This window comes from Poecilia formosa, unplaced genomic scaffold (assembly GCF_000485575.1).
Source record: "Poecilia formosa unplaced genomic scaffold, Poecilia_formosa-5.1.2 Scaffold244, whole genome shotgun sequence".
Classification (NCBI taxonomy): domain Eukaryota; kingdom Metazoa; phylum Chordata; class Actinopteri; order Cyprinodontiformes; family Poeciliidae; genus Poecilia; species Poecilia formosa.
The window spans coordinates 451,103-478,277 of NW_006800183.1; the positions used below are offsets into that span (position 1 = coordinate 451,103).

General features: G+C 36.3%; 2 protein-coding genes across 2 annotated transcripts in view; one reads left to right on the forward strand and one right to left on the reverse strand.

The window, feature by feature from the left end:
• Positions 1 to 2,038: 2,038 nt before the first annotated feature.
• trmt12 (tRNA methyltransferase 12 homolog) lies at positions 2,039 to 6,523 on the reverse strand. Its single transcript, XM_007569677.2, has 7 exons — positions 6,345 to 6,523; positions 6,059 to 6,224; positions 5,007 to 5,202; positions 4,238 to 4,388; positions 4,063 to 4,172; positions 3,360 to 3,517; positions 2,039 to 2,497 (listed from the first exon to the last, which is right to left on the reverse strand). The coding sequence occupies exons 1-7, from the start codon at positions 6,395 to 6,397 to the stop codon at positions 2,129 to 2,131; spliced, it is 1,203 nt and encodes a 400-aa protein (XP_007569739.1). The 5' UTR covers positions 6,398 to 6,523; the 3' UTR covers positions 2,039 to 2,128.
• Positions 6,524 to 9,007: 2,484 nt separating this feature from the next.
• The window catches only part of zdhhc9 (zDHHC palmitoyltransferase 9), a 30,674-nt gene continuing 12,506 nt past the window's right edge, over positions 9,008 to 27,175 (forward strand). The window contains exons 1-3 of the mRNA XM_007569678.2: positions 9,008 to 9,171; positions 20,157 to 20,317; positions 25,477 to 25,635. Of these exons, the coding sequence (XP_007569740.1) occupies positions 9,008 to 9,171; positions 20,157 to 20,317; positions 25,477 to 25,635 (484 nt within the window). The remainder of the gene's footprint in view (positions 9,172 to 20,156; positions 20,318 to 25,476; positions 25,636 to 27,175) is intronic.

Below are 27,175 nucleotides of genomic sequence, written 5' to 3' on the forward strand. Positions count from 1 at the left end.
AATAATTTAATGTTCATTTAACATTTTTCCCTTTTTCTTTTGATTTTCATCTTTTCGTTAAAGTTTTATGTAATCAAAATAATTTTAATAAAGATAAAGTAATTCAAAGATACTTTATTTTCCCCCAAATTTGTATCCAAGTGTCTTCAGAGAGTCTTTGCTGTGTGCAGGAAGAGCTTTCAGTAGCAGTCAGTCTTGCAGTGACCCTGAAGAGGCCTCTGACTGAAGACTGTTGCTGTAAGACAACAGCTCAATTTCAAGAAATCTGTAAAATTTTCAAATCTAACCAGTGTCTGTTGGCACATTTTTTAAAAATGAGTTATACATTACATTTAAAATAAAAATAAAAATGTTAAAAATAAAATAAGCATTCCAGGAAAGTCAGTCCCAATTTGAAGTAAAGAGAGGAAAGGAGTCACAGTTTTGCAGCAATATTGATCAGTATAAACTATTTTGTAACCAGAAATAATTAATATTGATATGTTCAGAATGTTGCTACCAACAAAGCTTCATTTTTTTCTTTAAAACAACTTTGACTTTTTGCTTTTGCAGATCATCGAGAAGAAAAATCCCTTTTTTGGGAGCAAATCTTCCCTCATCTACTCAACCGAGCTCAGATAGGATTATTGTGAGGGTCTCAGCATGTGATTCACATTACATCCACGCTAATAAAAACATGCAGGGAATTGTCTATATGGAGGACTGATTCTCCTTTCACTTCCTTTAGTTCACAGTGATACCTTAAACTAATTTAAATATTCATGAATGAGAAATTTGTCAAATAATTCAATGTTTTTTTTTAGCAGATTCACTTCTAGTTCTGATTAAAGTTTGACGCTTTTTGAGGAGAGCTCTTTTCAGAAAATCTGATGCAGACTTTGTGCTAAATCCATCTGCTCTATGAAAGTTTTCAGGGTTTAAACCAATGAAAATCTCACTGAATTTATCATTTGTATGATGTTTGTTACTGGTTAGTTTCTTATTAATCAATAACATCAGAAAAGACAAGCATGTATGAAGGGGAAAAGTGTCTGTTTTCCATCAAATATATACATTTATTTTCACGGTAGGCTAGAAAACTATTTCAAGTGATAGGATTTGAAGTTATTTTGACTATATGATCAAACGCTTAATTGTTTAGAATAACCCTGCAGAGAAAAAAGTTTCTAAGTATTTTATGGCCAATTTGTGATTTCAAAATTATTTTATAATATATTTTTTCATAAACTCATACTTGCTTTAATTGCTATAAAATGTAGAGATATCTGGTCTTGGCTGTTTTGTGTTTTGTTCCTTTTGTTTCTGTGCTTACACTTCAAAAACACAGGCCTATTGCAATGAGCAATAAATCAATTAATCAGATGATAAATTAAAGCAATGTCAATTATTTACATTTTCATAATTTATTGTTTTTCTCTTTTCTTTCTACCAAAAACTGGATGTCAAAATCTTCAGTCTCGTGTTTTTGTCTCAACTGGCCTCTTTTTTAAAAGACAATTTTGTTTACAGAAACTTCATAATTAATTGAATTTGTTGTTTCTGTTGTTTGTTTATTTTGGAAATTTAAAATATCTTCCAATTCCAGTGTTAAATATTCATTCGGATTTAAAGTTTATTGATCTTTGATAGTGTGTTATCGCATTTTTACTTGAAAATGGTCTCAAAACAACAATATTATCGTTTATTACAATAAAGTCTGGGACAATTTCCCGTTCAACAATAATTGGTGTCATGACAGGTCTAAAAAAATCTTACCAAGAACTTTTCTAGTGCAAATATCTTAGTACACTTCAAAAACGACAAGTTTCAAGTTTGATTATTATGTATTTTCTTTTGTTTTCTTAACAATAAAACATTTTTTCTTCGATATTTTACTCTTTCAAAGTAAATAATTTAATTTCAAGTGATCTAAGATATTTGACCTGGAAACTAGACCAAAATTACTTGGTAAGATTTTGTGTTTTTGCAGTGTAACATGAGTAAAACCCAGGTGGGTAAAATGTTTTTAGCTCACCAGAAAAACATAAACCAGGCCTGATGGGGTTAAATAAAAGTGTTTTCGAGCCTGCAGCCTTCTTTTATTTATTCCTGGGAATAAAAGCAGCAGGAATATTGTTTCAGTGTTAATTCAGTTCGGTCTGCAGTCCAAGTCCAGCACAACATGGTGCACATGAGGCGCATAAGACTTCACATGTTCTATGTGCTGGATATTTATTACCCATGATGCACCACTGAGGTCCTTGAACAGAGAAGTTATTCGGTCTGCGGTGTCACTGGCCCAGGCCCGCCACACCTCTCTGTCAGCGTTCTTTGCAGAAAGATTTTGAGGAGCAGCGTCGCCAGCAGCAGCGTTCGGTAAAGGAGAGGTGACGTTCTGATGAATGTGCAAAACGCCGCCAGTCGTCTTCTTCAGCAGCCGACACGCTATGGGCCAGCCGTCCTCAGAGGTCGGGATGAGACCCAGGTTCACCCGGTCGGCGATATTACACAGCTGAACCTGGGAAGAAAAGAAAACAAAGGCAAAAACATAAAATCTTACTCAGTATTTTTGTATTTTCCAGGGCAAATATTTTAGTACACTTGAAATAAGACAAAACTAACTTACAAGTAACATTTTAACAAGAAATGGCAGTTTGTTTTAAGTAATAATAATAATAATAATTCCTTAATATTGATGGAAAAGTGCTAGTTACACTGATTATAATAAGACATTTTTCCCATGTTATAAATGAACTGGTATTTTTTCAGAGTTATTAACTTAAAACAAGCCCCTACATCCTGCTGAAAAAATAATATTTCTGATAATACTATCATTTATTATTTTTTATTGAGACGACAATAAATCAAAATTCTTATTAAAATAAATTTTTCATTATAAATTATATACGATGCAATAAACACCCACTGATACTTTGTATATGGGATGCCAAACAACTACTTAAATTTAAAATAATTTATTCTACAAATAAAAAATATTTTAAAAATCATACCAATAAATGAATGAATAAATACATTTTATTAAGTCTTGACTCTGTAATTAAAAAAAATTATAATTTGAAAATTATCTAAATTGGGGAAAAAAACCATAAATGTATATTAATCATTATATTATATTATGTTAGATTATATATCAATGTTAAAAAAAAGTTAATTGTTCCGACTCAGTCACATTGTGTTTCCCAGTAGTACCACTAGGGGGTGGTACTGAGCTGAGCTGTAGCGGTTGCCCCTCCTTATATCCTTCTTTTTCTCCAACTCAGCTGAAGCAAATGAATGGCTGATGAGGAAATTCGGTCATTTGATTCAGCTATGTTGGACACATTTTTAAAAATAAGACCAGCCAAATGAAGAGTCTTTACTTGACGGTTGTCTCCTGGGTGGATGGTGCAGCGCTCTGGCACCCCGTTTACTTCCAGGTTTTTCTGTAAAGCAGCGACGGCGTCAGGGTTCCACTCACAGGCGTGAACATGGCTGGCCCTCGCATGAACCAAATATGGCAGAGTGAAGTAGCCAATACCTGACAGGAGGCAAAAATGGGACGATTACACAACAGAATGCCAGAATAATTACATTTATTCTTAATGTTGACATCACTCTGAACTATAGAAACCAAAGGAGAAAAAAAAATCCTAATTTTCCAAAAATTAAATCTTCAATAAGCATGTCAAGTTTTAGGGACAATATAATGTCCAAGAAGTTACTGCAATAAATAAAAATATTGTTTTGAGACCATTTTCAAGTAATAACATTGATATTTTAATGAACATTTAACACTGGAACTGGAACAAAACAAAATTAATTATGAAGTTTCTGTAAACTACATTGTCCTTCAAATAAAGCGCTAGTTGAAGACTTTTATCATCCACTTTTCTGTAGAAAGAGAGAAAAGAGAAAAACAATAAATGATGTAAATGCAAATTATTGAACTTGTTCTAATTTATCATGCGATTAATTGATTTATTGTTTATTGCAACAGGCTTAATCTTAAAGAACCAAAACTTTGACTGATTGATAAAATTGATTAATCTCCCAGCCCTGACCAACACATTGATCTTTTATTACCTGCATATAAGTCGACCACAGTCTCTCCTCTGCAGTCAAATCCGGCCACACGGAGCTTCTCTGTGATGTTCCCGGCTGAGAACATGCATCTGGTAACATCAAACTCATAACTGAAACAAAAACACATTATTCATTAAGAGCATGTCTATATATATATATATATATATATATGCACCTGATGCCATTGTCCACATGCTTGACCCAGCTGTTGTCGCCCAGCAGCATCGTCACCACAGGAGACCTGAACCCATCCCTGGATATTCGACTCATCTTTGCAAGCCGCTTCGCCCTCAGCTCTTTGGTCACAGCACTCCATAACTGATCGCCTAGAGAAACCAATCAATCAATAACGTTTATTTGTGTAACACATTTCAGCAGCAAGGGAGTTCAAAAGAATAGAAGAAAAGAATTGGACAAACATATTTTGTCATCGTTACACATCAAAATGTTGATTAATGTTTCATTGATTATAATCAAAAGCAACTCTAAACAGCTGGGTTTTAGTTTGGATTTAAAGGAACTCAGTGTTTCAGCTCTGTTGCAGTTTTCTGGAAGTTTGTTCCAGAATTGTGGGGCATAGAAGCTGAATGCTTTCTAGATCGCGCTGAGAAATTAGTCCTTTAATCCTGGAGATGTTCTTCAGTTGATAGAAGGCTGACTTTCTGACTGTCTTTATGTGGCTCTGAAGGTTCGGGCCAGAGTTCATCACTACTCCCAGGTTTCAGGCCTTATTAGTAGTTTCTAATTGTAATAACTGAAGCTGTGTGTTGACTCTAGAAAAATAATAACTTCAGTTTTGTTTCTGCTAAGTTGGAGAAAGTTTTGGCACATTTACCTGTTCTAGGCGTCCGTTCAGTGATTGGATGGGTTCAGAGTCACCCGGAGATGGACATTCGAAATGAACAAATTTTCTACAGTTTGTACTAAAGTGAATGAGGTGGTACCTATTTTATTCCATATCGGCAGAGTAAAGCAGCTGTCGGCCAGCAGGACGAGGTCTCCATGCCTCTGGAAGCTCCGAGGAAGATCGCTCCTCATCTCCTCCATCCATCTTTCACCCTGAGACTCCAACAACTCCTGGATGGTTCTCTCCAGTTTACTTCCAGCTTTCCTTCCCTTCTCCTTTTTTGACTGTGGAGACTAGAGAGAGAAAAAGAGAGATTCTAAACGCCTTAAAGCTCCAGGATGTAACTTTTATAAAACAAAAATATGTTTTTATATTTTTGTTGAAACTGTCACCATGTCATGACAGTTTTATGAGACAGAATCTGTGAAAAAGTAGAGCTCCTCTGCCTTCTCCTAGTGTTCCTAGTGCTAACTAGAAACAACCAATCAGAGTCAGTAGGCAGGGCTTAGAGCTGTCAATCATCCTCCGTGTGGCGCTGCTCATCCCCTCCCTCTTCCTGTTTGCTATGCTATAGAAGCATAGCCTGTTGTAAACGCTAGGTTAGTTAGGATAGCCACCGATGACGTTGAATAAATGCTTTTCCTGTAATGGTAATTTGTTTGTTTCTGAAAATTAACCTTTCAGCAAAAAATGCAAGCTTTTTTTAAGGTCAATATTTGCTTAATATTTATTAAAAGTATTAGTTCTACTAGCAGATTATTTCACTAATCAGACATTTTCTCCATGTTACAAGTGAAATAATCTGTCAGTGAAACTATCACTTTTTTAAATCAAAATAACTTTGGACCTACCCAAATACTTGATTACAAGACATAACAAAAGAAGGTTTCTTTAAAACTACTCAGCTCCTTTTATTCAAACAGAATAAGTTATATTTGGTGCCCCATTCTATTTAATTAATAAATGCTTCATGTTAGGCTTTATGCTCGCAGCCGCATGATCAGTGAAATAGTTTGTAGCAGGTGTGCAAATATTAATTTTAAGTTTTTAAAACTTTGCAATTAACTGCATTCCATCTGATCGCCATTGATACTAAACACAACAGAAATCCTAACATTTAAATGAAGGATTGAAGTTGGCGGTAGCTACCTGACTCCAGGTGAAGTCACAAACATCTGGAGTCAAAGTGTTTCTGAGAGACTGCAGATCCAGCTGTGAGAGGCAGGATGGTGAAATAGGAAGGAGGACTGTCCCGTCTGGTTGTTTAACCAAGCTAAAACTCCGGTCGAACATCCCCCTGGACTGGAGATACATCCTGCATAATAAAAAAGAAACGTTATTTAAAAACACAATAAACTTCTGACGCTCTACCAGTTTCTTTCTGCTGCCTGCTAGCTTACTAAGCTAACGGCTTTCGCCGTAAACAGATCCTTACCTGAACTGCTGTGCCTGACAACAAGACACACGGAGACAAGGTACACCATCCATTTATGAGCAACTAAATAAATACTTTGGATTTACTTTAAATGTCTCATTAGTTAGTAAAACGCTATATGCAGCCAATGGGGTACCTGCCATTGATCAAGCTTTTGTTTCCAGTCGGACTGTTGTGAAGGACGGACAAACCGCTTGTTATTTGCTATTAGCTGGTCCCATGTTTTGCTGCTTTGCAAAATATAAAATGTTATATTTTATCAATTGAAGCTTTATTTGTCTACTTTTGGGACAGAAAACAAAACTGAGAATGAATTACATGAAGAAGTTGAAACAGCAAGAAGTAATTAAAAATAGACAATTTCTCGCTAATGTCGGTAGATGGCGACAAAGTGTTGTTTTAAATCCAAAGTGTGATATGATCTGGTTCATGACATAAAACCTACTCAAAACTATCTAGACATTTTACTTAACAGGAAGTTTTTCTCCCCAAAAAAGTTACTCAAGTAAGTGGTAGAATACCGAAAAAATCTACACAAGTAAGAGGAGTACTACTTTAATTTACTGAAGTAAAAGCACAGATCGCGGATATATTTAAATAATCTCAGAACCTGGTAAAGATTACATATTCTTGACCAGTGAGACAACAATTATGTTCAAGTCAGACTTCCTCTTTGTACACAAGCTTTATTGTTTTAATGATATTTTCTATCTGCTAAACCTTTTTAAGATCAAGAAGATACATTAAACTCTATGTATTGTTCCTGCAAGTATTTAAGTCTGTCATATATAACATTTAATATTACCTATTGTAAATATTATTTTCATAAGTTCTATATAGCAAAAATACTGATTTGGAAAAGTCTTTCTTATGCCTGATATTTTTCCTTTTAAATTATTTATTTGTGTTATTTTATTTTTTAATTTTAGTCTCCAAAATACCAAAATTTACTTTATACTTTTTCCAAATAACCACATTTTTGATTGCTGTTTTCATGGGATCTAGATTGAATGTTAGGTCTGGACTTTGACTGGACCATTTTAACAAATTAGCATCGTTTGAGCAAAACCATTCCATTGTAACTCTATTGTATCTTTAGGCTTTGTATCCAGGTAAAGGTTATATTTTTATTTGTAAAACATTTTTAAAGATCACGGATGATTTGCCTTTGACAGCACAGTTATGAGCTTCCTCAAACTTGAGGCCATAAAAAGGTTTATTACATCAAATCACAATAAAAAAATATAAAGTTTGTGGATGTAAACAAAATATCAGAACATTTTATGAGTGTTTGGAAAACACATCAGCACAGACAAGACAGAGAAGGTTGCTGCCAAGAGGGAAGTAAAAAATAAGAACTGCAATGAGATTTGAGGTTGAGAAAGTCTGTATATTGTATCAAAAATGTAATTATTTCTGAATTCCAGTTTGATTGCTTTTTTTAAAGAGGTCAAACCTCTCAACACAGAGCAAGTAGAGTTTCCCAACACCGATATAAACAGATGTTCAGATTAGTTGATATGAATGCACAGTTAATATGAGTTGTCTATTTTGTTTTTTGAAACCCATCTGTTGATATTTATAGTCTCTTTACCCCCAATAAGCAACAAATAAATGATTGAAGACATTGTCTACATAGCACCTTTCAAGATGAATATCACAATATCTTTGACAAACATAATAAATACACAAAACAAGAAAAAGGTGTATTTTTATCATCCTAAAATAGAAATATAACCTTGTCTCTTTAACTGTAAACATATATATTTTATATAGTGTCATCTATTAAGCTGGACCATTTTCCAAAGGATTTTTATGACAATTAATTTGTTAAAAATGAGGCTAAAAACGGCACCTCCCCTCCCCCCATTAATTTAAGTAAATAATTAATGTGAATAAAACAGTATTAGAATTAAACAAAGTTAAGTTGTTGATTTTACATATTATAGTAAAGCAGTTCTCAATCTTTTGTAAAAGGAGCTGAATCTGTTCCTTTGTTCCTCTGTTTCACCTGTGCTGTCCCTTTAAGACAAGACATTTCAATCTAGGCGTGTTTCCTGCTGCCATTGACTAAAACCAAGAGCTCATCCTGCAGGAAAAAACTGGAGCTCATCACAGCGCAACGCGTTTCTGCTCAAAAAACAGGTTATTCCTGTTTTTTACGGTGATCTGGTTGAGCTGACTGCATCCTATTCTCAGCCCGGGATCTGTGACTGCAGCGGGTTGTTTCTGCAGCAGCAGCTCGCTTTGTTATTATTATTATTATTATTATTTTTTTTTTTATCGAGATGATATGAAAGTCAAGCGGTCAAGGTCCGCTCTGCCACAACCACGGGTGGATTTCCTCTCTTTATAGTGGGAAACATCTGTCGCAGTCGTTTCGGATGGATTTCTAATAATCTGGACTGGAGGGATTAAAGACCTGCCTGAGGAGAAAGGGAAGCATCGCCGTGGGAATAAAAACACGCTGCAGTCAGATGGAGTAGGAAGCAGCAACGATGTGACAGCCACAATCCAAAAAGGAAAAAATAAAACAACAAGAATGCAGCGGAAGTCTTTAACATCCGAGCAACCCGCCTGTTTTTGACCGAACATCTCCACCATTGACCCGATTCTGTTTGTCCCAGTTTGAAGAAGTGAAGATTTTGGAAAAAGCAGCCAGCATGTCGGCGGTTATGATAACGCGAAAGGTGCGGAAATGGGAGAAGCTCCCCGGGAAGAACACCTTCTGCTGCGACGGGAGGGTGATGATGGCCCGGCAGAAGGGGATCTTCTACCTGACCCTGTTCCTCATCATCGGAACCTGCTCCCTCTTCTTCGCTTTCGAGTAAGTCACAGTAGTTCACCTCAGAGGTCACGGAATGAACACTTTCCTTACGGCATGTGTTCAGCGTTTAACCGTTTCCAATGGTTATCTTTACTGACTAATCGATTGATCATATACGTTTTTACATTCCTTTTGATTATGGGATATTCAGGACCCATTTGAAGGCGTAAATCTGGATTTATCTGTGAAAAGTTGAGAGTTTAGAGATTCAAGAAGACACACTTCCTTTATATCGTATGTTCAGAGTTTTTACTTTTCCAGTTGTTACCAGACTAGTTGATTAGTCGATTAAAATGTTAGCCGTAAATCTGGATTTATCTGTAAAAATTTGACAGCTTGAGAGGACACTCTTCTTACAGCATTTGCTTTGGGTTGTACATTTCCAGTCATTACCATTACTTACCAATCAATACCATTACTTAGCAATCAATGTCATTTCTTACCAATTGATTAGTTGATTGAAATGTTAGAAACCTTTGATTATGGATTGTTCAGGGCCCATTCGAAGTCATAAATCTGGATTTATCTGCAAAACTTTGACATCCTGAAGACCTGAGAAGCACACTTGGGTGATTTCCTATTACTGGGAAATCTGAGTTTTCCAGTAATAGGATTAATCGTTACAGACCAATCGATTAGTCGATTGAAATGTTAGAGTCCTTTCATTATGGTTTTTCCAGCCGTTTGAAGCAGTAAATCTGGATTCATCTGCAAAAATTTCACGTCTCGAAGACCAAAGAAGACACGCTTTCCTGATGACTTTCCTGTTCAGGGCTTTAACGTTTCTAGTTGTTACCATCAACTGTCAATTAATTATCTGATATAGAAATTTTAGATTTCATTGGTTATGAATCATTCAGGGCCCACATGAAGCCATAAATATGCATTTACAGTTTAAAGACCCAAGTCGAACTGAGATTTAGGTAAACAAAACTTGCTTGACTTTCCTTTATTTTATTTATTTTTTTACTTCCTTTAGTGCAAAATATATTAACTTTAATATAATATTTCAGACTTCTCTTTAAATTATTTGCATTCACAAAAACCTGCTTTGTTGAGTAAATATTTGGCTTAGTAGCTTATATTTGATATATTCTTTAAAAAATACTAAAATCTTGAAAAAATATCTTTACAAAAGTAGCAAAAATAATAAATCAGTGTGTTTACGTGTGTCATCAGGGCCGGTCCAAGGTTTTTTGGGGCCTCACCACTAATGGCGATTCAACACAGATTTTTGATCAAATCTGGGAAGATTTAATTGGTTATTATTTGCTGCTGAAACATATTTTTAAACAAAATAAGCTCAAACACAAAGAAAAGATGTAAAATTATAATTTTGTTCAACATTAATTTGCGCTATTTGGCAAAACCTGAAAACCTGCAATCTTAACATCTTTATTAGAATTTAACTGTTAGCTGCTAAGTCAGCTGTTAGCTGTTGTTTGTGACGCCCAGCAGGGGTTTAGTTTGTTTTATAATTTAAAATTAAAATATATAAGCTCCATTTATGTTCAGAAAAGTTGTTTTTAAAGCTTTTGTTTTGAAAAAGGAATTTAAAACAGTTTCCATCTATTACTAGTTTAGTAAAGGTGCTAAAGCTAAAGTGAAAATTGTTAGCAAGCGTAGCTTCTTAAGTTTGATTTCTGTCACATGATAGCTTTAATTTTCAGGGTAAGTATTTACATTCCCCCCTGTTAGAAAATATTTATATGCATGTATTTTAATGTTTTTGCTACATTTTATGTCAAACTAAACTAAAATGTTTGTAAGCTTAACGCCAGTTTAACTGATTAGTTCTGTTTGTTTTAACAGTGCACTCAGTAAAAAGCAGTGTAATTTTTGTTTTTTTTACCAGTGAGTGCATGTTTTCCTGTTCCTATCTGACTCAAGGTTCACAGCTGATTAATATTTAATGTGTTGAGTGGCCCACCTTTACCTCGCTGTAGATAAACCTCTTCGGCTTCCACGACTCAGCACTTCTGCTTTTTATGTGTTTATAGCATGAGGAGCATTTTAATCAGCGCTTACGCTGATTTTCTCCTGTTTCTTAATTATTCCTAATTTTTCCTGAGTTTCTTTTGGCCAACACATCCAGATTGATGACTTGGCACAAAGTCCTGCAGCGTTAACTTGGTCTGTGCTTGACTGGCTGGGTGTGTGCAGCCGTCAGGTTGAATCCGTTTGTGCAGCAGTGGCTCTCCTCCTATCTTCATGCCCGATCGTTTAATGGCCTCCTGCTCTCCTCTGAGTCTGCACAGAAGGAGTTTTTGTCCGGCTGGGAGCACAGAGCGGAAAAAGCTGATGCGCTGAGCGCTCTGAGGGTCGTTAGCTGAGGATGTTCATATTACAGAGGAACATAATTATGTGGAGTGGGCGTGAGCCGATGTTGAGAATGAGATACAGCTTAAACGACATGCTGGTGGGTTTAGCTCAACGTTACTTTGCAAGGAGAAACCTCAGATGTTTCTGTGAAACTCCAGCTGCAGGTTTAAAGTGTTCATGGTTGTACATAAGATTACAAAAAGATTGTATTTCACTATTGTGTTTTATTATCATTCAAGGAAACAGTTACTGTCCCGTTTTCTTATTTTTTAGTTTTTTTAATTGAAGTTTCTAGAAGCTAAGATTCAGAGTTGGTTAGTATTTAGCTACATTTACTCAATTACATTTACTTTAGTAACCTTTTTGGAAAAACTGATTTTTACTGCATGTTTACTTTAACTTGAGTAATTTGATTATGAAGTATTTCCACTCAAACTTGATTAAAATTCTGGATTTTTTACCCACTGAATGAAAAACAAACATATTTTAATCAAATATTCACCAGACACAGAGACACACCTGCAGTTTTTTTGTTGAAGTTTCATAAATTATTTTTTAAAGAAACTGATTTGGAAACATTTTATTTTGTCTGATTTAGTTATTTTTCGCAGCTTATTGTCATTTTCGTTCTTAAAATACCAAAATTTCCACTTATCTCCATATTCTGGTCTGTTTGATGATGTCATGTTTAAACAGTAAATGATTGATAATTAGATCAGTTACTCAGTACTTTAATAGATGTTTTACCAAATACTTTTACTCTTGTTTCTAATTTCTTTAGGCTACTGTTTATTTTTCTTGAGTAAAAATATGGTGAAGTTATGCTACTTTTACTTGAGTGCAGTTTTTGAGTACTCGTCTGATTATTGCAAAGATTTAATATGTTTTATATTGTCTTTAAATAACAACACTGATTTATGTTGGGTCAAAGAATGATCCTTCAGGAAATCTTTGGTTACTTATTGACATTTTTAGAGTGTGAAATTACTTAGTAAGTCCATTCAGTCAAATTAATAACACGAACCTTAAATATAAAAAGCAGAGTTGGGCTTAAAGGGAAAGTAGAACATTTTCATCATTTCCATACATTTCAGTTTGTAATTACAGAAAAAGTTTTCCTTTTCCAAAAAACCAAAAATAAACAAAAACAAGGCTCTGTAATTTCCCCCTGAAATCTGAGATCCAGAAATAAAATGTTGATGTGGGAATTGGAGTTTTCCAAATGCAATAGCAGAGAAAAGAAACCTGAACCCTTCATCACGAAGTACAGAAACCGACAGTTTGCACCATCAAACCGCTGGTACTGTGTGTAATAACCACGCCACCCAGAAAGAGGAAGAGGGCAATCTTCAAACCTAATTTATCCTAAATTATTCTGGATTACTGGGCACAAAAGTGATTAGTGTGTCTGCAGCACTTTGTGGAACGACACAATAATCTAATACAGCAGCTATTTGCTTAATATTGACTAAAAAATCTCCTCCTAAACACCAAATTTTCTCTGAGATTATTCCATTCGTCTTGATTTAAAACTTAATTCATATTCATGCTGTGAATAAAACCAGAAGTTTATTCGTTCTAAGGTGAACCTGAGGTTGAGCTGCGGCGTTGGGAGAGCGACGCGTGGCTCAGTTTTACCTCCAGACGTTGGCGGTTCGCGCAGCGAAAACTCGCCTTAAATTAAAGACACGAGCAGCAGAAAGGAAACATTAGCAACTCTTATTTTAGTAATCAGTTTAATCGGATCAAAACATTTCCACACTCTATAGATTTTTCATTTAGCCACTTTTTTATTTTTATACAATGTTAGCAATACAGTAAAAATGCAAAATAATAAAGAATTTCGTCTTTAAAAAGGAAAAATAAACATTTTATTGCCTAAAATGTAATAACGGCTCATTCTTCTAGACCAGATGAAGCTAAAACTAAACCACTTTAGGAGTTCAGGGTAAAACATATTTACAGAAAAATATATTTTTATCTCAAATTCAAAATTTATATTAATTTTGTAGAGTTTTGACTTAATTACTGCTCTAAATCTGTTACTTTTTCAGTAAATGGACCTTTTTTTTAGTTCAGTTAACAATTAATCGATTACTAGATTAGTTGACGATAGGAACAAAGTTTGCTGGACGATTAATTGCCCCAGAGGTTATTGCGATAAACAATAATGTTGTTTTGAGACCATTTTCCAGTAATATGATGAGAATGGAATAATAATAATAATAATAATAATAATAATAATAATAATAAGGAGTGAATAACTGTTTTTGTCCTTAAAATGGCAAATTCACTTCAAAAAAAGGAGTTGAAACCAAAACACCAAACCGGAGACTTTTAGAAAAAGAAAAACAATAAATTATGCAAATGGAAATTATTGACCTAGTTTTAATTTATCATGTGATTAATTGATTTATTACTTATTGCAAAAGGCCTAGTTGATGATTATTTGAATAATCGATTAATCTGATTAATCGTTTCATCCCTAGTAAACAGATTAGTCAGTCAGTAATTGTTATCCTGCTCATTTTGCAGCTTTTATCCTTGAACGTGCTGTAAAACACACCTTCAGGTCTCTACAGAGGCTTTTTTCAGCTTGATTTGTGATAAATATTTGTGCGATACATGAGTGTGTGTGCACACAGCTCCCTGCAGAGCTGGGATGAGACTGGACCACAAGGACAGTGAGTCATCTGTTCGTCCACCGCAGGACACCAAGCTGCATTATGTGCAGAGAGTTTTCCTCTGTGGGCCGACCCTGCAGAGCAGAGCGTCTGCAGTCGAGAGCAGATCTGGTAACCGACCCGCGAGCATCCGACCCCACCCTGTGGCCCTGCCAGCCAGTCAGCATCCAGCTGAGGCTAAACGAGCAGCAACATGATTTATGCTCAGAGAACATGCTCCATTTACAGTCGCAGCGATCCGCAGGCTTTGTTCTCTGGGAGCAGAGAGCTGCTTTCTGTTCTCATACTGGGAGTTTTACATTTGAATAAATACTCCTCCAACAGAAATATGTAAATAATGGGTGGTTGTTTCATCGCTTTTATTCCCCCCACTGTCAGATTTTCTCATCTGACTGAATATTCTGTGATGCAACAGCGTATTATATACTGGGATTATTGCTTTAATCCCAGTAAAGGTCAACGACCCCACCTCTGACGTTTCTGTCAATGTCATATTAAAATGTTACATAACAAGGAAGCAGAGTTATGTAGTAACAAGTTACGTTTGCTTGAGTAACGTCTTTGAAAAAATTATTTTTCTGAGTATTTTTAACACTCTGTACTTTCTACTTGAGTAAATTCATTGATTTTACTCTTGCTTGAGTAAAATGAATATAAATAGGAAGTATAACCAGACATGATGACATTGCGCTCATGTCTTCTTCAGAGGTTTTCATGTCGTTTCCTTCAGTATTTCTTGGAACAGCGCCACCACAGGCGAGGAGGTGAACTGATTTTTCCGTTAGTTTGGTTCGTTTCACTCAGCGCGGTGTGAAAGTGAACCACAGCAGCTGAAAATGCAACAAATGTTGCAACTTTGCTCCCAAATCAAGCCGACATGAAAATGACATGAATTCAAAAATATAAACAAAAATGGAGCGGCGTCTGACTTTAGTGGTTGTAGGATTCCTCTTCTGTCTCTGGTAAAAGACTAGAAGCCGTTTCTCCCTCTGATATGAGACTCACACGTCTGTTTTGGTTGTATTTACCCAGAATGCCCTTCGGTTTAGTCCACTTCCTGCTTTTGGAGCGGTTTCCTGTGCGCTTGTAGTCAAATAAACATTCAAATTCACTTTATTCAACTGAGACCGAGGTTTTTAGACAGACCCGATTCAGCTTTTTTTGGTCCACATCAGAGTTCGATTGCACGTTCACATCGACCCAAACAAACTAAACTTTCTATGCAAACAAACTTCGTTAAATCGGACTAAACAAGAGTGCTCAGTTCTCTTTCTAAAAGCGATCTGCCATGCTAAGGATTGATCTCCTTTATTGAAAGCCACCAACTCATCCACTACAGACCCTGCAAGGCCTGCAGCGCCTCAATTGATCAGACCTTCTGGAATAATTTATATCTGGAGCATAAAAACCACGCATTAGCGCTCCGATTGGAGGAGTCGCTTTGTGGAAAAGCGTATCAGTTGCTTGGAGCCGCTGCTGCTGCAGAGGGACGTATCAAAGCTCCTCACATATTGATTTTCCTCTCTATACTGTGAAAGACAAGAGGCCAGCTCAGGCTGCGATCTTATGTTTTACCTTGCAGCGCCCCAGAAACGTAGTGAAACCCGACGAGAGCATCAGTCTTTTTGTGGATTAATTCATCACAGCTCACAGCTGTTAAGTATTAATAAGAAAGTTCAATGCAGGGAGAGTGTCATGAGTGGCACAGGTTTGACTGCAGCGGCGTTCTTCCTCAGACCTTTGAAAGGATTTTAATCCTGACTGCAGCCGTTTTTCATCTGGAGGCTCATGTCATCCTGAATGTAACCGCTGATGAACGTCTGCAGCAGACACGCCTAGAAACGCGTCCACACCTTGTGCACACTCGCATGTCGAAGGAGCTTATCTGGATCAGGTTTATAATGGGGCGTAATTATTTTATGTGCTGTTATTTATAAGCTGAAGGTTCTCCAGTGTTAACCAACCACAAGCCTAACGTCTTCAATGTTTCTGAGGAAATTAAGCTTATAATGGAGTAAAACGTTAAAGACCTAAACATTTCTCCAAAACACGTGTTTGCTGGTTAGAAAATTTACTACTTTCAATAATTGACATAAAGGTGGGAGATATTAATTTAAAGTTTTATCACGATATTTGATTATTATTTGATTAATCAAAATAAAAATCAACAAATTATTCTTTAGCTGCAGATTCATCCTTTCTACAAATGATCACGCGCTCATTTTAGCCAAATAAAATTCTTATTTTCTTATATTAAAAAGGAATTTAATTATTTATTAGTAATTTAATGTATTTGTAATATTGCATAAAATAAACTTAAGTGTATAAATCAAAAATCTGCAGAATGTGGCAATTATTTATCCGTTTGATTGATTACTAGTATAATCGATAGTTGCAGCTCTAATCTAAACCGATAAAAAAGTAACATTTATTGTGATTTGTTGTAAAAAACAAAAACAAATGATTATTAAGAAGCTCGAGTCAAAATGTGTAAATATTTGAGTCAATTTCAGAGATGATGACTTGTTTCTGTTTAGACTCAGATTGTTTGTAAATATGTGGATGGATGGATGGATGGATGGGTGGGTGGGTGGATGGATGGATGGATGGATCATTTCTGTCTACAGGTCTTTTAATGCTATCTGACCCACACAGGTGCAGCTAATGAACGTTTTGAGCCAAAGTGTTTCACAGATATTTCATGTTTTAAATCTGCAGTAACGTCACTGATCAAGTTTTTTGGCTGCAAAGGCTGAACCGTTGAAACCTGTTTTACCTGTTTATTATATTTTGATGGTTCAAAAGTCCGAGAAAAAGAGAAGCTCCGTCAGATTAACACGCCGGCTCCAGACTAGAGTTACTGAAGACGAGTCGCTGTAACACTTTGCTGCGTTTCCTGAGTGTTTTATGTCGACTGTTTAAAAATAAATCTTCATATCACCTGAAAAATGTCTGATAAGGTTTAAAAATAACAGCTATAAGAAAGTGTTTGTTCAGTTGTTCAGCCTCCAGGAAGTGGGACGGTTTGTGAAGGTCTTTGTGTGAAATATAGAAATATGTGCAAAGAAAACCGACCTATTTGTATTTACTATTTGCTAAAGTAAACCTCCCACTCTGAGGGCTTTAAATAAAACCTGTGATGTAATATGTTTTGTGTTGGAGTTTCACTCAGCAGCAGGTTTGTTGTGTTTGGCACAATGAGTGGAAACAGGAAGAACCAACTCACCTGGTTCTGATGAAATTCACCCAGCGGCTCATTCAAAGCCCGCCAGCAAAAGTCCAACACATTTTAACTGTTAACTTAAATGAGACAATTTTACATGTTAGAAGGTTTGAGATGAAATATAAGCAGAGAAGGAGAGAGTATCCAAAAATCTACTTCAACATATTTTTACCCAAGTAAAAGTAAAAAGTATTTGGTAAAAAGTTACTCCAGTATACTGAGTACCTGATCAAGTTATCAATCATTTAATATATAAAACTTGCATCATCAGATGGATTGAAATAAAAAGTTAAATGGAAATTTTGTTTTTCTTCAGGACAAAATGACAATAATTCATATTTGTAACAAAAAAACAAAATTTTGGGATAAAACATGTTTGTTTTTCATTCAGTGGGTAAAAAAAATCATAAATTTTACTCAAGTAAGAGCAGAGATATTTATAATAAAATTACTCAAGAAAAACTGAAAAGTACAGCTTAGGAAAAACTAAATTTTCTTTCGAGTAAATGTAGCTAGACCCCACCATCTCTGCTAATGAGGAAAATTTCATCCTGTGGGAATGTAAACAATCTAGATCCAGTTTTTCTGGATCTGTGCTGACTGATGCGCCTCAGCAGCTCAGCGGAGGAGGGGCAGATGGGAAGTGATGATGGAGCGTGACTCCAGTTCCTGACGGTCATTATTACAGGAATCACCCGCCTGGTCATCCTGCTCTCACACTGGAAGTTTCTATCGATCCGACGCTGCTGCTGCTGCTGCTGCTTCCCATTAGCGGTGGGGAAACGCTGCAGAGCTCAGACTGGTGGAGCTGGGAGCTGGTCTCTTCTCCAGTATGCCGACGTCTCTGCGGTCACAGCAAATCACATGGACTCTGGTCTTTGTGGTGTTTTGCTGACTAAGCTGTTTCCTGTTAGCTAAGTTTGTTGTGAAAATGGAAATCCTGGCTGGATGAGACAGACAGTCCCTCCAGGATGTTGGGATGATTTATTATTATTATTATTATTATTATTGATGTCTGAAATCACAGATTTTGTGGTCAAAATTGTGAATTTTTTCCCTAATGGGATCTTAAAAAAGATGAAATTGTTGAACAAAACCTTTCCAAAAACAACAGTGCATTTTTAAGGTGCAAATAATATTTAAGGTGAAATAATACAAATAAAATCCTGTGCAAAAAAATAATTCAAGTTTTTTATTTATTTGCATCTTTAACGCATTTCTAAGATTGCATAAAAATGTTTAAGTGGCTAAATCTATGGGATGTGGGAATGTTTTTATCTGATTAATTGATTAATCGTCAGAATAATTGATTATTGAAATAACTGTAAGTTGCAGCGCTGCTGTTTTTATGTCTATTTTTTGTTTGCTTGTGTTCTGCTGCTCATACCTTTTATTTGTTATCATGACAGACCTGAATGTACCGAATAAACTGATTAGTGCTACGATTGTTAAATTGGAAAGTCAGGAAAGATGTAACCAAACTACAGTCATTAACTTTATCCTTTAGTCCACAGCATCACTTCATTTCTTAACACTGAATAGTCAAATTATGTTAAATTTACTAACGGTGGTTCTGTGTGTGGGCAGATACGTGAGCTGCTGTAACAGCGTTTTTCTTGTTCAGGATGCGTCTCCGTTCTGTGGAGCTTCATTAGCTTTATGAATAAACGTCTCCATCGAACAGAGATGAAGCAGTTCAGGTATTAACACCAGCATTCAGGAGCTTCAGGTGCTGCTGCTCTGCAGCTGCCATCTGTTACCAAGCAGCAGGCGGGTTCAGAGGAGTCCTGCTGGCTCTCGGCCCGGTTGGACCCACTACCAGAGCTATGCTGATACCAGCCATGTTCTCCGCCAGCGAAGAGGCTGCGGCCTGTTTATGCACAGCTGTGAGGTCCGGTTAAAAGGTCATGACCTCATGCTTAAAGCAGCAGATCAGAGTGTTTCTGTTCTGGTGCGACCTCACTGAGAGCATAATGTTCGCTGTGTTTGTACGTAAACCTTTTCACGTTCAGACACGTTGCAACTGGGGACTTTTCTCTTTGGTTTTTAAAACACAGACACAAATGTTCTTACAAAATTATTATTTTTTGACTCTGCACCAGTACAGCACATTAAATACACCAATAGCTTCAAAGGCAAACATGTAAAAACAACTTTAATTTGTTCCTTCAGTGCAGTTAGGAGTAAAAGAACCAATAATAATAAAGACACTGAAGCTGATAAAAAAGGTTTCATCAGCTCTGTCGAAAATGTAAAAAATAAACTGCTATAAATCAAATGGTTCAGAAAGAGCAATTAGAAAGTTAAATATAATGTAAAATCAATAAATCATGAGTATAGAATTAGATTGAATAGATCTGCCCTTGTGAATCAGACACATTGTCATCAATACCTGATCTGGAATCTTTTTCAACATTGGTTCCAATACAGATATCGATAAAAAATAAAAAACATCAGGCTGGCTTTTTTTGTAATAACTTTATCTTTTGGTGTCTATAAAATGAGTCATTTGAAAAACCCTCCAATTATTCAAAGGGCTCATATAATTGTTAACATGTGAAGTTATGAGTATTTACTGTGATTACATTTTTATTAAAAGTGAATCTTCCAATTTTCTATCCCACATAATCTTGTGTTTCCTAATCCAAGGTGTTAATTTACCAGTTAAAAGTTTAAAATCCTCAAACTCAGAGTTCATAAATGCTGTATTGTATTATTTCCGACTAGAGCAACATTTTTGCCGTGCTCCTGTGCAGGTGTCCGTACCTGGCCGTCCACCTGTCTCCTGCCATCCCAGTTTTTGCCGTGCTGCTCTTCCTGTTCGTCATGGCCATGCTGCTGAGGACGAGCTTCAGCGACCCCGGGGTCCTGCCGCGGGCCCTTCCCGAGGAGGCCAACTTCATAGAGATGGAGATCGGTCAGTAGATGCATTCGTCTCCATTCTCAGAGGGGAAAAAAACCATCATCTGAACCTGAACTCAGCTTAGCTAATGGAGCCAATGAATGTTTTAACTGTGTAGGAGGATCTATTATGCTAATTTCATGGTTTGCATGTTTTTATTCTTCCATTTATGTCTCTACTGTTTCGACCCAAGCGCTTTAAAAATAACCAGCTGTTTTTTGGTCAGTTTCAAAAACCTCCCGATTGTTGCACTGCGACATCACCTAGCAACCCCACCTCCGTCACCTAGCAACCCAAGCTGAGCTCCAGCACATTTGGTCATCTTGTTTTACCGCTGTATGCGCTGTACAATGGCTGCTGGAAAAGATAAATGTTTTGTTGTTGACTTACAATCCAGAAACAACTTGCTGCTTTTTTGTTGGCTGTGTAGGAGGTTCCACTTCTGCTTTTCTTAGATGTCCATCTGTTTGCAGCCATTTTCACGTGCGAGTGTAAACGTTGAGTTGGGGGGGACACGGCTGGCAGCAGCTTATTTGTATTTAAAGTGACAAGGAGCCCTAAAACAGCTCAAAATAGTCAGAACTGATCAGACTAAAATCTCATTATCTAAAAATGGTTTTCTTAAAAACAATGTAATGAACATGTTTTGTATGGCCCATAGAAATATCCTAAGCTGTTTAAGTGTTGGTCGTATGTCAGAAAAACACACAATGGTTTAGTCACTGCTGATCCACGAGTTTCCTCACAAATGTGAATAATCTGCAGCAGCTGGCTAATGAGCAACCAGATCTGCTTCCATCTCTTAGCTGAAGACATTTCAAATTCAGAAAAGTTTCAGTTACTTAAAAAACTAAAATGTGGAGAGTTGGAAACATCGTACGCTATTTTCCAAGAACCGACAAAAACCAAAATACTTAATCCAGGGGTGTGCTGAGAAGTCAGCTTTGCTAAACTCGGCTAAATATAGCAAGAGTTTTGAAACGCAGTGACCCAAATCCAGTTCTTATTACTGAAAATACATTTATTCAATTGAACCCAAAATAAACTGAAAACTAGAAATCTTTCTTTCAAACTTGCAAAATCTAATGTGGCGTATTAGGGCCATTGTAGAAAAAAAACTCAAAGTTTGACAGTAAGAGAGACGTGTTGTCAGTAGTTCATAGAATAAAAGAACGATGTTCATTTTACTTAAACATAACATAACATAACTTAAATCAGATCATTTTCAGCGGTCTCTTAATTTTTTTCCAGAGTTTTATATAAACCCTACCAGTCAAACGTTTGGACACCACTTCCCACTGGTGAGAAGGTGTCTGACCTTTTGACAGGTTGGTAATGCTTATATATTTGCTCATGACTGTGGTTCCCGTTTGCCACAAGATAAGTAGAAAGGAGTGTAATGTCTTTGGTTTGGCAGGGCAAAACAAACACGACCAGCTGATTAGTAATGTTACAGCTGCATGTGAGACCAGAGATACAAGTCTGCTAATTATTAACTTTTAAAGGACAAATGTGCAGAAGAAAAAATGTAGGAAAAAAGCTACAAATTTACTGTAAAACTGTGAAAACAAGGAGCCATGTTTAGAAGCTTTCTCTGTGATTTCTGATTCAAATACAAATAGATTCACAGTGTTAATTTGTATTTTTGCCTAATTAAAATGGCTTCATGAAAACAATTTTTACACAATCCATGGAGTTTGCTCTCGGTCTTTACTGATGGTATCAAACCTTTATGATCAGGCATTTAAGGGCAGCTACAGGAGTGACATCAGCATGTTTTACCTCATCTTTACCTGGGGATCTTTCTGGACAAAAATAACAAGCAGAGATGCGGGAAAAATTGTAGTGGTTAAAGCTAGAAGTATTTATGAGGAATAAATGTTTCAGATTGGTTTGTTTGGCAGCAAGCAGGCAGAACCGCGTTTATTCATGCTTCTTATGTTAGAAAGTTGTTTTTCTAGTTACTTCCTTATAGAGCTGGACAATATGTTTTAAAGAAAAACGTTTAAAAGGAAAAAGCTTTGAGTTATCAGGATGTGACGAACGTTTCATTTCAGACGATATTGATAATTATTTATTCGTTTTTTTGTTTAAACATTTCCAGTTTTCACGTCACGCCGTTGTTTTTTTTAATTTTAAGCAGTTATGAGACACAGTGGTGGAACTTTAAACTGCTGCTGTGTAAGTAACAGGTCGTTGCTAGGCAACCAAAGAGTGAGCGAGTGAGTTGCTAGGTAACCGAGGAGTGAGTGAGTGAGTTGCTAGGTAACCGAGGAGTGAGTGAGTGAGTGAGTTGACTCAAATTCAAATTCAAAAATACTTTATTGCTCCCACAGGGAAATGAAATGTTGGTTAAAGCGTTTTCCTCTGCCTACATCTCCCACAATGCCGTGCAGCTCTGAATCTGTTATTGTCCAGTCCTGATTGAAATGTGCTTAAATTTCACTGTGGGGAAACTCTGCACTCTGGCGGAGTTAAGGGAGTCGGTGTAGCGAGCGAGCTGAGGCACGCAGCCCTCTGAAGATGGGTTTGCTGCTCTCATTATGACCGTGACTCACTCTGCGTGGAGGATGGCGGTTCTGCTGTGGCCCTGATGGCCCTAATGGACCAGCTGCAGTTTGCTGCAGCAGGTTACATGAAGGATTTTACAGAAATCCTCACACTGACCCTGAAATCCCTGTTCAAGCTGCACCTGGAGCAATTGCTCAGTAAATTATTTAGTTCTGATACTTTTGGCTTTGGTTATCATTACACCACTGCTTTGGTTTAATTTCATTACGCTAGATAATAACTTATTAAATAGAAAACATAAAATCTTTTTCTTCTTGTGTTGCAGGTTAAAGTAGAAAAAAAAGAAAAAATGTTTGTGCACCAAAAAGAGGTGTAATCTATTACTAAAAGGATATTTCACAATTCTTGTGATAGGATTGTATTTTATTCAAACATATACATTTATATACTTGTTACTAATTAGTGGACATCAGTTTATATGGCATCTGCAGCAAAATTATACATTTTCACTTTCCAAAATATTATTTGGCTTCCATGTTAAAAATAACTATTAGGAGTGCATCGATTGCAGTTCTCTGGTCGATCACAGATCTTTAAAGGCCTGACCTACCATCGAGTTGCTGCACTGCAAAAACACAAAATATTACCAAGTAATTAAGCTCTAGTTTCTGTTTCAAATATCTTACTACAGATTAAATAAAACAAAACTAACTTAATAGTAGTTTTTCAGCAACATGTAGAATCTTGTTTTGAGTCAATAATCCTTAATATTAACGAAAAAGGACTAGTTCCTCTGGCAGATTATTTCTCTTATAATAAAACATTTTCTCATGTTGTAAGAGAAATAATTTGCCTAAGGAACTAGTAGTTTTTCATCAATATTAAGGAATTATTTACTTAAAATAAGGTCCTGTATCTTTCTGAGAAGTTACTTATAAGTTAGTTTTGTTAGTTTTTGTTGTAAGTTATTTGCACTAGAAATAGTCTATAAATAAGATTTTGCGTTTTTGCAGTGTGTCCAGTTTCTAGTGCATCCTATCTTAGCTTAGCTTAGCATAATTTAGCTATTTGTATTTAAAAAGCCATTTTAATAACCAGGCAGACATTTTGATGTGACTGCTGCAGCCTGGGTGTTTCTGTCCCTCATCCTGTTGGTGGCGCTCCTGAGGAGGGTTTCTAATTCCAGGAAACTGTTTCCTGTCTGTGACGCCTCCAGCAGATTGGCCTCCATTGGGAGTGGCATCAATCCCTCTGAGTGCATTCTCTCAGATTTATTCCCAGTTTCTCTCAAAAGCCCTTCTCCAGCTTTATTTGGATGATTAATATTGGTTATCTCTTACTGTCAGAAAAAATCTGTTCACCATTTTAATGCTTCATAATGAGTCTGACTTATTCGTGCAAAAACCACTTTACATGGCAGATATCCTCCACTGAAAGCTGTAAACAAATGTTGATACGCTATTAGTTTGAATTAGAGTCACTTTTATCCTCTTGTCTGTATGCTTTCTGCAGCTGAGAGAATTAACTTCCCTCTGATATAAATTTTTTTTTATCTTAATGCATCTCCAGAAATTCATGTGGGCATGCTTGCTCTGTCCCATTAAGAGGTAATTCTTGTCTGCTCTTTGCAGCAACTTAATGGTTGATTCTCCACAGCGGTTTCTCTCTTGAGGGATCTGAGTTTGCAGCCTTGTGATCATTAGTACGCCTCCTGGTTTCTGTAGTGAAGCTTAAGCAGAAATAATAAACTGTCAATCAAACATAACATTTCTATGGAAGAGGATCAGAGCAACTGAAAAAACAATGAAAAAAGAATCTGATGTTTTTTCTCAGAATTGTGATGTTTTATTCCTTAGGAATCTGACTTTTGATTTCACAAGGAGTCATAATTCTGAGAAATAATGTCACAATTCCAGGAAGCAAATATCACAATTTTGAGAATAAAAGTCACAATTCTAAGAAGAAATGTGTTCTAAAACTAAAGACATAATTCTGAGAAAAAATGCCAAATCTGAGAAAAAAATGTCAAATTTGTGAGAAAATTTCAGAATTCTAAGAAAAAATGTCACAATTTTGAAAAAAAATTACAATTCTAAAGGTTGTCAGAATTCCAAGAAACTATATCACAATTCTACAAAAAATGTCATAATTTTGAGAAAAAAATATTAGAATTTTGAGAAGAAACTTCAGAATTCAGAAGTAGAATTCAAAATCTGAATTCTGGTTTTTTTTAGTGATCCTAATCCTTTTCAGTAGATTTATTCGGTTAGTTTTTCTGGTTTTGCTTTTTTGTCAAACTTGAATGTTTCATATCAAGTAAACTTCAATATCAGTAAAGTAGGCAGTTAATGCAGTTTTCAAGTAACGATTTAATTTTCGCAGAAATGGCACTGTAAAAATGACTCCTCCTCCTTTGGTAAATCATGAAATAATTATTATTGGTTACAGTTTTTGAAAAGTTAAATTCAATTTCACCAAAGCTTGATTACTGCTAGGTTGTGGAAACTATAAATTACTTAAGCAGAACCAGTCTGACAAGATGAAGTAGGCTGAAAAATCTCCAAAAGCAACACATCGAGCCTTTAGCAACAACTACAGAACAAAATCGCTATGATGTGTCGGTGTGTTCTGCGGTGACATCTTGTTTTTATTTTAATTCACAGAGGCAGCCAATGGGAATGTCCCGTCTGGGCAGCGAGCTCCACCTCGGATCCGTAACGTTCAGATCAACAACCAGATCGTCAAGCTCAAGTATTGCTACACCTGCAAGATCTTCCGGCCTCCGCGAGCGTCTCACTGCAGCATCTGTGACAACTGTGTTGGTACGTCATCTCAGCTGTGCTGCAGAAATTAGCTGCTTTAAATCACTTTAACATTCAAAAACCAACTAGTACCACCGTTTGTCAAACATCAAACCAGTCTCCAAAATGTCTACATTTTTTCATCCAATTAAGCATCAATCACACATTTCCATTACGCTGAAAAAAAGTAAATTATGTTCGTTACGATGCAATTAATGTCTAATCGATATTAATTTAGAAGATAAACAAGTCTACATCTAAACTAGTGGTGGGCACTGCTAACTTAAAAGATAGTAGTGATAACCCTAAAACACTAATCATACACACTAGATCTGCTAATGCTAAGGTCCTACACCAACAACATATTTAGCGAAAACTAATGCTAAAGTGCTACACTAGCAGGGTATTTCTCAGAAGCTAACGGTAAATTGCTACATCAACAAGGTATTTTGCAAAAGCCTATTATAAAGCACTACATCAACAGGATATTTAGCAGAAACTAATGGTAAAGCGCTACACTAACAAGGTATTTCTTTGAAGCTGATGCTAAAGTGCTGAACAAACAATGTAGGCACTAACAATAAAGCGCAACACCAACAAGGTATTTCTTTGAAGCTAATGCTAAAGTGCATTTAGCCAACAGAGTATTTCTCCGAAGCTAACGCAAAATTGCTACATCAACAAGGTATTTTGCAAAATCCAATTCTAAAGCACTACACCAACAGGATATTTAGCAGAAGCTAATGCTAAAGTGCATTTAGCCAACAGAGTATTTCTCCGAAGCTAACGCAAAATTGCTACATCAACAAGGTATTTTGCAAAATCCAATTCTAAAGCACTACACCAACAGGATATTTAGCAGAAGCTAATGCTAAAGTGCATTTAGTCAAAAGAGTATTTCACAGAAGCTAATGGTAAAGCGCTACACCAACAGGGTTTTTTTTAGAAGCTAATGTTAAAGAGTTGCACAAACAATGTATTTCTTAGGAGCTAGCAATAAAGGGCTACACCAGCAAAGTATTTCTTAGAAGCTAATGCTAAAGTGCTATACAAACAGGGTATTTACTGGAAGCTAATGCTAAAACTCTACTACATGACATTTCACAGATATTTGCATAGAAACTAGACAAAAATACTTTGTAAGAAGCTCAAAAGGTAAAACTTTAAAAGTTGGTTCAAGCAGCAGCTGTAGTGTAGTTTTAATAAAGTCAGGCAGGTGAAATGGGTTATTTGAGTTAGACATGGTTAAAGGAAGAGAGATTTGGGAGGAAAATTGCCTGCAGACATATCAGCATTCATAAAATAATTTCAAAAGCTTTAAAAATAAACGCTGAACTAAGCAGACGGGGTGGAAGTACTAAGAGTTGCAATCTGTGCTTTGAACGATGAAGGTGGTTTGAACTGTGACTCCGCCCGTGTTGAGTTGGGAGCTGTCGGCGCGTGTCACCTCCAGACCTCGCGAAGTAAAAGTGATTTGGCTGCTGATGATTGAGGGCTGTGTTTGAAGGAAGCCTTGGAGTCATAGGCGATATGAGAGGAGACAGTGGCGCCTCAGTGAGGG

Excerpts from the sequence above, each read along its gene's own strand:
- trmt12 (XM_007569677.2), bottom strand. The coding sequence starts at position 6,397 with ATGGATGGTGTACCTTGTCTCCGTGTGTCTTGTTGTCAGGCACAGCAG. Across the intron at positions 5,203-6,058 it reads GTGACTTCACCTGGAGTCAG|TCTCCACAGTCAAAAAAGGA; the intron begins GTAGCTACCGCC and ends TTCTCTCTCTAG. Across the intron at positions 2,498-3,359 it reads ACCCAGGAGACAACCGTCAA|GTTCAGCTGTGTAATATCGC; the intron begins GTAAAGACTCTT and ends TTTTCTTCCCAG.